We start from the raw sequence: 14,342 nt of genomic DNA, 5'->3' as shown, positions 1-14,342 counted from the left end.
GTATTCCTGATGAAGGGCTTTTGCCCGAAACGTCGATTTTACTGCTCCTCAGATGCTGCCTGAACTGCTGTGCTTTTCCAGCACCACTCTAATCCAGATCTGGTTTCCAGCATCTGCAGTCATTGTTTTTATCCTGTTATTACTTTACAGAGGTTTATAAATCATGAGGAGGATGGATAGGGTACACAGCCAAAGTATTTTTTCTAGAGTGTGGGAGTACTAAATTAGAGAGCATAGTTTTAAGGTGAGAGGGCAAAGATTTAAAAAGGACCTCAATGGTCACTTTTTCATGCAGAGGGTGGTGTAAGTTTGGAACACGTTGCCAGAGGAAGTGGTGGAGGCAGGTACAAGTGCAACATGTAAAAGGCATCTGGATTGTTTAGTGGGATATGGGCCAAATGCTGGCAAATGGGACTAGGTCAGATTGGGATGTCTGGTTGGTGCAGATGAGTTGGACCGAAGAGTCTGTTTCTGTGCTGTATAGCTCTGTGAATCCAACTTAGCTAAAAATAAAAAGACTGTTAGAGTTTCTTCAGATATTTACAAAAAAACGTTAACAAAGTGAACATTGGTCCTGTAAAACGAGCTGTCCGAGAAGTTTCTAATAGCAATTTGTTACAAGAGGACAAAGGAAATGCTTCAAGGATATCTTTAGTGCATCCTTGAAAAACTGTAGCTTCCCCAACAATTCATAGGAATATCTTGCCCAAGACAGCACAATCTGGAAAAGAAGCATCTGTGAAGGTTCCAACCATTTCTCAGCATCTCCAACAGCTGGAGACCCATGTGAAAACAGCAGAAGGAACATGTAAAAGTTTGAGAACCCTATTTACTCACCCTATTAAACACTTATGCTAGGATATTCAGATCCAGCATTAGATTGTTTAATCATTTTAGGACCTATAGTTCTGGAGTTGAAGAAAGTCATCTTCAGTCCTTTGGGACTACCTTAGAAGATAAAGAGCACCTATGGAAAGTGAGTTTTTGGAACTTATTTTTTTCATTATTAGGAGATGAATCAAGTAAATATGTTGTATTAACCGTCCCCTGGATAAAGAAGTAACATTCCAGAAGCAGGAAAAAAATCAGGAAATAGGAGGGATGGAATAACTAAAATAAAGGAGTTGCCTATTGAAGATAGAGATGAGAGTATTTTTCATCACAGAGGGCGGTGACTCTCTGAAACTCTCTCTTCCTCACAAGGCAGTGAAAGTAATGTCAAATCAAATATATTTGATTGCATGAATAAGCCATCTTTTTTTTAAACTCAAAGAGAGAGTTTGTTGTGGGTCATTTTCAAATTAGTGTTGACAAACAGATGATGTGGTGGAATACATTTCGAAAGGGAAAAGAAAAATAAAAATCACCTTTGTTCTGGACAGAAGAGCAAAATTATAAAATCTTTAAAATTCATCTCATGCTCTTTTCCATGACAGTTCCTTTATCTGCCCGCCTTGCAACATGTTCTCCTTTTCTTGACTGGTAACCTAATCAAATTACCTTATCCTAAGGGATGTGATCGCATCTTGGAATAAAGAATCCAGATGATATTTCCCCTCCCTAATGTTTCACAGTGATTGTAGAGCTGAAGATAGTGGAACTGCAGCTCATATTGTAGATGCATTTGCCCTGGATCACAGTGGCTTCACAGAGCTCCCACATTCTGCAAATGGAATGCATCACCTACCCAGCCATCCTTAATCTGTTTTAATGTATTACTTATTTCAGCTTTGTTTTATTTTTCTTTTGTATATATTGGAATAATCTTACCACCAAATCCTGTATTATGCAGATAGCTAGCCTTCTGCACCAACCCCACCTCCTGGCACCTACACACACACACACACACACACAAGAACCAATGCCTATAGGGTGAAAAAAACTTAGAAAGAACAAAGGAGTAGCTCCTTTCCTTCTTCTGCTAACTCCCTTATTAACCAAATATGTTCAAAATCACACATCCCAGCTCTTGCAGCTAAACTTTGTAATTCCTACACAGTCTACCCATCTAAACATTTTAAAGAGTAGAGATTCAGATTGATTGGTTGCCTCAATGTCTTTAGCAATACTGATTTTGAAACTAAATATGTTTGGTATTCTATAACTTTTTATTTCAAAATTTTTAGTGGCTTGCAATGACTTACCAAGCAATGTATCTGCAAATGTGGTGAGTACGCCCCCTGTAGTTAAATTGACAGCAAACACACTCTCTTTGAGCTCAACGTTTCTGTGTGACACCTGCCCAAACCAATTCCAGTCATTATCCCTAACAAGGTGAGTACCATCCTCCCCTGTTTCAAGCTTTCTTCTCAAATGTACTAATGCTCCTATTTTAATGAAACACTCATATTGTTTGTTGTTTTTGTTGTTTGTGCCTGTTGCACTTTGTTTTTTCACCTGGTAGCAACTACTAAACATTGCTTTTTCATTTCTCAAGTGCCCATGTAGTTTCTTCCACATTACCTCCTCTTCTTGCTTGCATATATCTGCAAACTACATGATTATGCCCCACACATCTGCGCAGTCCTTTTCAAAGATAACTCTCTGTTTCCCTCAGAAAAAACAGTTTGTAATAAAAGGAGTCCTGAACTGGTGGAGAACAAGCAAACGTTGAGAACCTCAGTGAGATGAAAGTCTTGGCAGTAACAACAAACAGGGCGTGTGAAACAAAGATTTGGTAGCATGGAGTATGGAAACACTCAACACATTTCTAAGAACATAACAGTGCAAGAACTGGGAGCAGGAGTAGGCAACTTATCCATTAACTTCCCAGGCTTTCTTCATGTCAATGGTGTGGCTACAGGCACACGCATGCTCCCAGTCATGCCCGTCTCTGTGGGGTACATAGAATATACCTTGTTCCAGTCATATTAGGGTCTCTCCCAAAACTCTTTCTTCAGTACATTGATGACATTATTGGTGCTGATTCCCTCTCTCATCTTGGACAAGTGTGGATTTAATTAAGGAATGTCAGTACAAACTGATTAAAGGCAAATCATGTTTAACTGACTTGTTTTGAGTTTTTTGGTGACATAGCAGGAGGTTGATGACAGCAAGGTGGTTGATACTGTACACGTAGTCTTACTTACAATGGAAATTTTCTAACGTTCAGTTGTTGGCTTACCAGCAAAGCTGAAGCTCATCAGCCAATAGAGAAAGTGGCAGCATGGTTATGAAGTTGGTTGAGTCAATGACAGAAATGTGAGTAATGTGAATGGATGTTTATTAAACCAGCTAACACAAAAACTTGGAAACATTGAAAAATGTGAGGAGGATTGTGATAAACTTTAAAGAAAACATGAGCCAAGATTAGAGTGGTGCCACAAAAGCACAGCAAGTCAGGCAGCATCCGAGGACCAGAAAGATGGACGTTTTGGGCAAAAGCCCTTCATCGGATGCTGCCTGACCTGCTGTGCTTTTCCAACACCACTCTAATCTTGACTCTAATCTCCCACTTCTGCCTTTAAAGAAAACATGGGCAGGCTGGTGGAATGGGCAAAGATATGGAGAGAAATGTAAAGTGATGCAAATTGTTAGCAAGAATTAAACAAGGCAAAACAAATAGTACAATTCAAAGGGGTGTGCAGGACCAGAAAGATTTCAGGTTTAGAGCAGGCTGAGAAAGTGGTGGAAAAAAAAGGATCCTGAGTTTTATAAATAGAGAAATAGAGTAGAAAAGTAAAGGAGTTATGATGAACCTTTATGAGAAAAAAAGGTTTTGTGACAAATTCTGGGCATCATACTTTAGGAAAGGTTTGAAAGCTATAGGGAGCTGCAGCAAAGGTTTACAAGAAAGAATCTAAGAATGAGATTTCAGTTATGAGTATAAGTTGGGAAGGCTTCTTATAGAAGGTTCAGAGGAGGTTTGATGATGGTATTTAGACTCTCTGCAGGCTCTAGACAGAGCTGAAAGAGAGAAACTGTTGGCAGGTGGGCCAACAACCAGAGGACATGGATGTAAAGTAAATTGCAAAAGAAGAAACAGTAACATAAGGAAGATTTTTTTCTTAACACAGTGACTACTTCGGATCAGGAATGTGGAGGAGGCAAATTCAATCATGGTTTTCAAAGGAAGAGTTGGAAAAGAACCAGAGCAAAAAAATTACTAGCTTATTGAAAAAGGATAGGGAATAGGACTAGCAGAGCTGGCATGGACACAACATGTCAAATAGCCTCCTCTTGTGCTACAAGTTCTAAATGTTATAATTCTAAACAAATCATAGGTATGAATATAACATTTATCCCTTCAGATGTGTTCTACAATTGAGTTAAGTCATGGCTGAACTCTACCTCAGCATCATTAATCTGGCTTTACTTAACAAAACACTGACTTCAGTCTTGACAATGCCCAGGTTTACATGATCCTTTGTTTGAAAGTGAAATCTGAACTCTGAAGTCAACTATGAAATCATCGAGCATAATATTATCTCATTGTTCTCCATTTTCCCAGCAAGAAAATCATGTTCCTTTACCTATTTTATAAAATCTCCTATCATTGTAAACATTTGACTAGACGCTCTTTCCTGCTAAATTTAAAGGAAATAAAAGTAATGGAATATTTCCTAATATTTTAACATTTTATATTCTTGTAAATCTGCAATGAAGAGGTCCAAGGCCTCTGTGTCCCTACCTTAAATAAAAAAAAGGTTTATTTGAAATCACAAGCTTTGCTCCTTTGTCAGGACTTCACCTGATGAAGGGGCACTACTCCAAAAGCTTGTGATTTCAAATTAACCTGTTGGACTATGACCTGGTGTCATCTGACTTATGACTTTATTCACTCCAGTCCAACAAAGGCACCTCTACATCTTAATAAAAACAGAATGTGTTGAAAATACTTAGCATGTTTGGCAGCGTTTGTATACTAGTCGTCATATTGCACTCAAAACGTTAACTCTGTCCACTGCCAAACATGCTGAGTATTTCCAGCTGTCTGCTTTTAATTCAGATTTCCAGCATCCATAGTTTTTTGCTACATGTGCTTCTCAATGTTTGGTGCTCAACACTGAATGCTCTGGAGACCTATCAAGGTTCTGTGCAAATGAAACATAATTTCTTCCCCTCTGTACTCCAGTCCATTTGAAATGAATGCCATTTTTATAATTTTTTTTCATGTGCATGATTTTTTTTATGTACTGGACAAAATAAAACGCTTTGTACCTCCAGTCTCTTGTCCCTCCTCATTAAGAAAATGTTATGATTTTTTGTTAAGAACGACAATAGAGACCGAATTATCGTCTTTAATAATTTACAGTTACTTTTGTTTTCTCAATATTCAGTAAAATATCAACTCACCTTTAGCTCTGAGTAACTTGCTGAATGTGAAATGAACCAGCACCTTTTGGTTGTAACAAGGTTTCTCTCTAACAGTTCCGTCATTCAATAAGTCTATCATACTTGTCATGTCGAATAAGATTGTCGTAGTTCTCCACCTTGACGGAAATCAGTTACATGCAAGTCCTAAAAAAAGGAGAAATGTCCGCCGATCCTGCATGAGTTTGTTTACTCCGGTTTCCAGGCGATTTTGGATTTCAACAGTCCCCGCGCACCGCACCACCCCTACGTCCTCCCCCGCCCCCGACAAAATGAAACTCTTCGGTTCCAAATTTGAAACTTCAAGTTAAAGGAATGCATAATAATTGAAATGACGTTTTAATATTTAAAGATTTATATTTCCATTGCGTCTCCTGAACTCCAGGAACATTGATCGGGGTAATTTGATCCAAAACTATTAATTGCTAGTTTTACACATGGCTTTGTGCCAAAACAGATAGAATACGAAGCAACTTTTAGAGGATTTCAAAAAGATTTCACAGAGTATCTGCTAATAACCATGTCATTACAAATTGATTTAAAATATTCCTTGAAAGGAATTTATTGTTTAAGTTACTTAAGTTCTCCGTTCTAAGAAATCTGAAAACAATCCCAAAGAGAACACTTTTTCAGTTTCGACTTTCTGTCCGGTTCACGTACATAATTCAAAGGTTCAGTTCGATGCCGTTTGCTATTTACATTGTCCACTTACCCTATAGAGAATTGACTGTACCCTATATTTTGTTTGCAGAAGCTGACAGAAAACTGCAATTTGGTTCAATGTCTGTCTCTCGAGGGAGGTATAGGCAATAATACAGATTGGGGTCAGGAGAACGAGACAAATGTGCACAAGCAAATATCAATAGACAGAGCTCTGGACAAAAGGGCACAACAAGCACAAATATCAAGTCAGTACATGGAGTTGCAGGAATTTGATTTTTAGGACCATGATTAGCAGACTCCATTTGAAATTTACATTCAGCTAAATATAAAAGGGATTTAGCTGCTATGTAGACTTTGTGCCCTGAATACTGGTCCCAAATTCAGTAGGCACAAAAACAAGTTCACAGCACATCCATTTATCTGTGCATAAAATATGTTGTGGTAAGAAGGATGATAGGAGTTGAGAATCACCTCAAATAATTGATGGATTCCACTGCTTGGTGTTAGCTTTACAAGATGGGACCTCACTGCCAATGTCCCACTTAGGTTTAAGACATTGCCTCAGAACTTTGATAAGTTCAGTTGAGGTAGTTTTCTGTATTACTTTTGATCAGTGAACAAACTGATTCTGGAAAAGCAAGGTCTGCTACAAGTACCACAGATGAAACACGTTAGCCATCTTCCCATATATCCTTGAGAATATAAAGAATAAAGCTAAATACAACATAGGAACAGGCCCTTTGGCCCACCAAGACTATGCTGATACATGATGTCTTTCTAAACTAACAATCTTTTGCCTCTAAATGATCTGTATCCCTTTAATTCCTGCCTATTTATATATCTGTCAGGATGCCTCAAAGTATTGTATCTGCCTCCATCACCTTTTCTGGCAGTGCGTTCAAGACCTTATCACCCTCTGTGTAAAACAAAAATTACCTCGCAGATCTCCTTTAAACTTACCCCCTTTTACGTTCAACCTACGTCCCCAAGTGAGTGATGTGTCAACCCTTGGAAAAAGGCCCTGACTATCCATTCTATCAAGTCCCTCATAATTTTGTGAACTATTGTCAAGTCACCTTTCATCCTTTCAACATTCAGGTGAAAACAAACCAATATCTCTTATACTCTCCAAACCAGGCGACATCCTAGTAAACCTTTTATGTACCCTCTCCAAAGGCTCCAGATCCTTCTGGTAGCATGGCAACCAGAACTGTACAAAATATTCCAAAATGTGGACTAGCTAACAGCTGCCACATGACTTGCAAATATTTAAAGTTTATGCCCTGACTGATGAAGGCAAGCATGCCATATGCCTTCTTGACCATCTCATCAACTTGTATTGCCACTTTCAGGGAACTGTGGACCTGTATGCCTAGATTCCTCTGTATGTTGCATCTATTTAAAGAATTCTGCCATTTACTGTACAATTCTCTCCAGCATTAAATCTTCCAAAATGCATCACCTTGCATTTGTCCAGATAAATTCCATCTGCCATTTCTTTGTCCAAGCCTATCTATGTAGAATCATAGTCATAGATTCAGAGATGTACAGCACAGAAACAGACTCATGGGTCCAAATCGTCCATGCTGACCAGATATCCTAAATTAATCTAGTCCCATTTGCCAACATTTGGCCCATATAGTTCTAAATCCTTCCTAGTCATGTAACCATCAAGATGTCTTTTAAATGTTACAACTGTACCAGGTTCCACCAACTCCTCTGATAGCTTATTCCATACACACATCACACTCTGCTTGAAAAGGTTGCCCCTAAATCGCTTTTAAATCTTTCCCCTCTCACCGTTAATCTATGCCCTCTAGTTTTGGACTCCCCTATCCTGCAGTTAAAACCTTGACTATTCATCCTATCCATATGCCTCAGTCACTGTAGACTTGATGGGCCAATTAGCCAGCTTCCACAACTGTGGGGATTTTTTGATTCTAGAACCTAAAATATCAACATCATTTCCCAACTTTTGCCTTTCCAGTGGGAAACCTGCCCAATTTATAAAACTGCCCCTTGTATTCCATCCCTCCAAGCCTTCAATTATTCAAGTTACTCTTCATTGTGTTAAAAATTATTCCAGTCATTATTGCTGGTAAAACTCAGCAGGTCTGGCCACGTGTATGGAAAGGAACAGAGTTAACTTTCATTCCTCCTTGGTTCTGAATAGGAGTTGTCCTGGACTCAAAAATGTTTCTCTCTTGAAAGATATTTCCAGACATATGAATTTCTCCAGCATTCCCCGATTTCATTTCAGATTTCTGGCATTTATAGCATTTTGCTTTTGATAGATGTTATGGATCCTGGTGACCAGAATTACATCCAGTACTCTAAATGCAGCTGCATGAATGATTTCAAAAATGACTTCATTAGCTTACTATTTCAGCTCAGTTCTGCACAGTAATATCCCTTTACACACTGCCACGGAGCACCACTATGATATCTTCAATTTATTGCCAATCAATTGTAAAATCTACCATATACTTTGTACCATCTGCACAGTCAGCCATTGTGTTTTGAGATTCCTGGCTGTTAATTATTTATCGAAATATTAAACAAAGAGGTCACAAGAGGAATCCCAACAGATCTCTCACATTCCAGCGTTAGCTCCCCTAGTGACAATCCCGTGCCATTAATTCTGATGGTTGCTGAACTCATCCTTGTGGCACTCCACTGGTCACAGGCCTCCAGTCTGAAAAACGACCCTCCACCACCACCCTCTGTTTTCTACCTTTGAGCCAGTTCTGTATCCAAATGGCTAGTTCTCCCTGTATTCCATGAGATCTAACCTTGCGAATCAGTCTCCCATGAGGAACCTTCTCGACCGCCTTACTGAAGTCCATATAGATCACATCTACCGCTCTGCCATCATCAATCCTCTTTGTTACTTCTTCAAAAAACTCAATCAAGTTTGTGAGACATGATTTCCCATGTACAAAGCCATGTTGACTATCCCTAATCAGTTCTTGCCTTTCCAAATACATGTACATCCTGTCCCTCAGGATTCCCTCCAACAACTCGCTCACCACTGAGGTCAGGCTCACCAGTCTATAGTTCCCTGACTTGTCCTTACCACTCTTCTTAAACAGTGGCACTACGTTTGCTAATCTCCAGTCTTCCGGCACCTCACCTGTGACTATCGATGATACAAATATCTCAGCAAGAGGCCCAGCTATCAGTTCTCTGGCTTCCCACAGAGTTCTCGGGTACACCTGATCAGGTCCTGGGGATTTATCCACCTTTAACCGTTTCAAGACATCCAGCACTTCCTCCTCTGCAATCTGGACATTTTGCAAGATGTCACCATCTATTTCCCTACAGGCTATATCTTCCATATCCTTTTCCACAGTAAATACTGATGCAAAATACTCATTTAGTATCTCCCCCATTTTCTGCAGCTCCACACAAAGGCCGCCTTACTGATCTTTGAGGGGCCCTATTCTCTCCCTCATTACCCTTTTGTCCTTAATGTATTTGTAAAAACCCTTTGGATTCTCCTTAATTCTATTTGCCAAAGCTATCTCATGTCCTCTTTTGGCCCTCCTGATTTCCCTTTTAAGTATACTCCTACTGCCTTTATACTCTTCTAAGGATTCACTCGATCTATCCTGTCTATACCTGACATATGCTTCCTTCTTTTTCTTAACCAAACCCTCAATTTCTTTAGTCATCCAGCATTCCCTATACCTACCAGCCTTTCCTTTCACCCTGACAGGAATATACTTTCTCTCGATTCTCATTATCTCATTTCTGAAGGCTTCCCATTTTCCAGCCGTGCCTTTACCTGTGAAAATCTGCCCCCAGTCAGCTTTCGAAAGTTCTTGCCTAATACAGTCAAAATTGGCCTTTCTCCGATTTAGAACTTCAACTTTTAGATCTGATCTATCCTTTTCCATCACTATTTTAAATCTAATAGAATTATGGTCACTGGCCCCAAAGTGCTCCCCCACTGACACCTCAGTCACCTGCCCTGCCTTATTTCCGAAGAGTAGGTCAAGTTTTTCACTTTCTCTAGGAGTACATCCACATACTGAATCAGAAAATTGTCTTGTACGCACTGAACAAATTCCTCTCCATCTAAATCTTTAACACTCCGGCAGTCCCAGTCTACGTTTGTAAAGTTAAAATCCCCTACCATAACCACCCTATTATTCTTACAGATCGCTGAGATCTCCTTATAAGTTTGTTTCTCAATTTCCCTCTGACTATTAGGGGTTCCAAAATACATTCCCAATAAGGTAATCATCCCTTTCTTATTTCTCAGTTCCATCCAAATAACTTCCCTGGAGGTATTTCTGGGAATATACTCCCTCAGCACAGGTGTAATGCTATCCCTTATCAAAAATGCCACTCCCCCTCCTATCTTGCCTCCCTTTCTATCCTTCCTGTAGTATTTGTATCCTGGAACATTAAGCTGCCAGTCCTGCCCATCCCTGAGCCATGTTTCTGTAATTGCTATGATATTCCAGTCCCATGTTCCTAACCATGCCCTGAGTTCACCTGCCTTCCCTGTTAGGCCCCTTGCTTTGAAGTTTAATTTATTAGTCCTACCTTCTCCCTACTTGCCCTGATTGTTTGACTCACTTCTGTTCTCAACTGTACCAGTCTCAGATTGATCTCTTTCCTTACTAGTTTAAATCCTCCCGAGCAGTTCTAGCAAATTTCCCTGCCAGTATATTAGTCCCCTTCCAATTTAGGTGCAATCCGTCACTTCTACCCCAAAAGAGATTCCAATGATCCAAAAATGTGAATCCTTCTCCCATACACCAGCTCCTCAGCCATGCATTCATCTGCTCTATCCTACTATTCCTGCCCTCACTAGCTCGTAGCACTGGGAGTAATCCAGATATTACTACTCTCGAGGACCTCCTTTTTAAATTTCTGCCTAATTCTTTTTAATCTCCCTTCAGAATCTCAACCTTTTCCCATCCTATGTCGTTGGTTCCAATGTGGACAATGACCTCTTGCTGGCCACTCTCCCCTGTGAGAACATTCTGCGCCCTCTCTGAGACATCCTTGATCCTGGCACCGGGGAAGCAACACACCATTCTGCTTTTTCGCTGCTGGCCACAGAAACGTCTTTCTGTACCTCGGACTACAGAATCCCCTAACACAATTGATCTCTTGGAAGCCGACATACCCCTCGTTGCATTAGAGCCAGTCTCCATACCAGAAACTTGACTGTTCGTGCTACGTTCCCCTGAGAATCCATCACCCCCTACATTTTCCAAAACAGCATACCTGTTTGAAATGGGTATATCTACAAAAGACTCCTGCATTAGGTACCTACCTGTCTTACCTTTCCTGGAGTTAACCCATCTATGTGACTGTATCTGAGACTTCCCCCCCTTCCATCACATACTGTTGCTGTTGCAAATTCCTCATTGCTTCTAACTGTTTCTCCAACCGATCCATTTGATCTGATAAGATTCGCACCCAACAGCATTTATAGCAGATATAATCCGCAGTAACCCTGAAACACTCTTTAAACTTCCACATCTAACAAGAAGAACATATCACTGTACTAAAGGCCATTTTTGCTCCTTCACAATCTGCAGACCAGGTGACTGCTGATCTACAGCTCCTAATCCAAATAAAACTGGCAGTCCACAGACAAGTTACTGCCTTGAGATTTCCTTTTTTTCAGGTTCTGTCTCTGCTTCTGGCAGGTTCTTGTTTTCAACAGAGGCCATGTCGCTTTAGTTGTTTACTGTTACGTGCAGCGATTACGGGCAAGCCTCTCGGAATGTCCTTGTAGCACTTCCTCTGCCTCATGAGAGCACACTGGAGACTCAAAACCTCTGTAGGTGATTTGCTTTGATAAGTGAGTAAGTGCCTGGCATTCTGGGTATACAGTCTGGTCCATAGTGGAAGTGAGAGAGGCATTGTTGAAGTCTTCCTGGTGAACTGCTCCTGTCAATAAATTGCAGCAGTTGCTGATGAATGTTATATATCTTAAAGTATCCTCTGGCAATCCTTCTCACTATCTGTAGCTCCCCCATTCCTGAGGTCATCTATAAACTTACTTTATCAGGTCACCTACATTCTCTTCCAAATCACATATATATTACAAGGGTTTCCTCCCACAGTCCAAAGATGTGCAGGTCAGGTGAATTGGCCAAGGTACATTGCCCGTAGTGTTAGGTAAGGGGTAAATGTAGGGGTATGGGTGTGGACTTGTTGGGCCGAAGGGCCTGTTTCCACGCTGTAATGTAATCTTAAAAAAAAAACAGCAGGGATCAGCACCCTTCCATCGCTACTTTCTTTCTTAGTGACTATAGGAATATAGTCGTCCACCCTGCGTACATGTCCAAACCAGAGAAACCTTATCCTTTTGATTAGCCTCACTAAGCTTGGCATACTTACCCTAGAAATTATTGTATTTTTGGTGACTTTGTCTCTTAGTGTGATATTGAGAGTCTATTGTACATTTTGTTAATGGAAATTATTGAGCCCTGTTTCTCGGTTGGTACAGGTTATCCAAGCTCTGCAGTATAATAGAAGTGCACATACAGGCCTTGTGTACATTTTGAAACCATTTACAGAACATTGACAGTTGGATTTTGAACTTGTGTCATGTGGGTTTTGGTGTGAATGTATTAAGGAGTTTAATAATTAGCTTGTCATTATTTTTGGTATAATGCGTTTTCTAAAACCAATATGAGGGAAGCAGTTTCTGGGATACTAATGGGATTTTGTTTGCATTGGGAGAATTTTGAGTGGGCAGAACAACAGTGGGAGCATTAGTTTAGAAAAATCAGGATTCTTTTGCTTGGAGAAGACCTCGTTATTTGGAAAGCTTTTTTCCAGTTTGCAGAAATCCTGTTTTAAGTTTAATATTTAAAAAGTTTCTCCTAAAGAAAGGTGTTAATTTAGAAAATAGGTTACCCCAGTATAATGATTTTTGTTGAGCCCAACAAGAACTGTTGGTTAGAACCCCGAAAGGATTATTTGAAACTGAGAAAGTCTAGGCTCAGCTTGTGTGCTTTTAAGGATGAGGAGAAAGTGAGGTCTGCAGATGCTGGAGATCAGAGCTGAAAATGTGTTGCTGGAAAAGCGCAGCAGGTCAGGCAGCATCCAGGGAACAGGAGAATCGACGTTTCGGGCATAAGCCTGAGGAAGGGCTTATGCCCGAAACGTCGATTCTCCTGTTCCCTGGATGCTGCCTGACCTGCTGCGCTTTTCCAGCAACACATTTTCAGCTGCTTTTAAGGATGAGTCTGTCAAACTCTCAAGATTGGAAACTGAAAGAAAAAGTTAAGTTAAACTGATAGATGTGATAGAAAAGCAAATTCTCTTTGGTGTTTGAACACAATAAAGTGGGATAGATGGAGTTGTAGTTTTACTATGTGTTTTAAAATCTTCCAAATATATTTATATTTAAATCTTTTGGTTTATTTTATTTTATCTTCTTTTATAGCTGCCTGTTCATTCTTAAGGGCAACCTGGTGGCTCAGTGGTTAGCCCCACAACATCAGGGACCCACGTTCAATTCCACCCTTGAGCAACTGTCTGTGTGCAGTTTGCACATTTTCCCCGTGTCTGCATGGGTTTCCTCCCATCATCCAAAGTTAAGCAGGTTAGGTGAACTGGCCACGCTAGGTTCCTCCTTGCGTTGAGGGATGTGCAGGGTAGGTGGTTTAGCCTTGGGAAATATAGGGCTACAGGGATAGGGTAGGGTGTTAGGTCTGGGTGGGATGCTCTTTGGACAGTTGGTGTGGACTTGATGGACTGAATGGCCTGCTTCCACACTGTAGGAATTCTATAAATTAGAAGACATTTGCACAAATTGTCATGGCACCATGTGAGCAACAGGCCACTGGCACTAACATGACCTGATAATCATCATAAGATGCAATCCATCCAGCGCTCTTTACATTTGCACTTATGATAGTCAAATTCTAATACAGATCACTTGCTTGTCAGTAACATGATGAAAGTCTAACCATGATAATATGCAAGTTCAAACACAGAAGTCAATCAACATGAAAGTATTAGTAAGACATAATGACTGCAAATTTTCCTATCCTGGCACTGGTCAAAATGTAAGGTGATATGTCGTGGAACAGGCAGTTGCTTTTCCACTTATTAAGGCAAAATTATGAAATTGCAGCAGATGTAATCAACAAGTCAGAGCAACTATGAATGACATCACTTCTATCGCAGTTGAGGAGAGATTATTGCAAAGTGTATTCCACCCTAAATAGATCTCAAGAAAATAAATTAACTGTGGAGATTTTGAAACATTGAAGACATGCTTTCACCTAAATTGTACGTAACTTATGAATGGTTTGTGTTCAACATTAAAGCTAAAAGTCATAAATAACTTAGTGATGGAAAAGGGACTACAACAATGCAGCTCA

At 40.1% G+C, this 14,342-nt stretch overlaps 1 protein-coding gene across 2 annotated transcripts in view; it reads right to left on the bottom strand.

Moving 5' to 3' along the window:
- Positions 1–5,477, bottom strand: part of LOC122553504 (MAPK/MAK/MRK overlapping kinase-like) — a 129,850-nt gene extending 124,373 nt beyond the window's left edge. For both annotated transcript variants that reach the window (XM_043697359.1, XM_043697360.1), the window contains exon 1: positions 5,296–5,477. In XM_043697359.1, coding sequence (XP_043553294.1) covers positions 5,296–5,404 — 109 coding nt within the window. In that variant the 5' untranslated portion in view covers positions 5,405–5,477. The remainder of the gene's footprint in view (positions 1–5,295) is intronic.
- Between the last annotated feature and the right edge of the window lie 8,865 nt (positions 5,478–14,342).

This window comes from Chiloscyllium plagiosum, chromosome 10, assembly GCF_004010195.1.
Source record: "Chiloscyllium plagiosum isolate BGI_BamShark_2017 chromosome 10, ASM401019v2, whole genome shotgun sequence".
In the NCBI taxonomy this organism is placed as follows: domain Eukaryota; kingdom Metazoa; phylum Chordata; class Chondrichthyes; order Orectolobiformes; family Hemiscylliidae; genus Chiloscyllium; species Chiloscyllium plagiosum.
The sequence above is the reverse complement of the archived record's forward strand: the minus strand, read 5'-3'. Positions and strand labels throughout refer to the sequence as shown.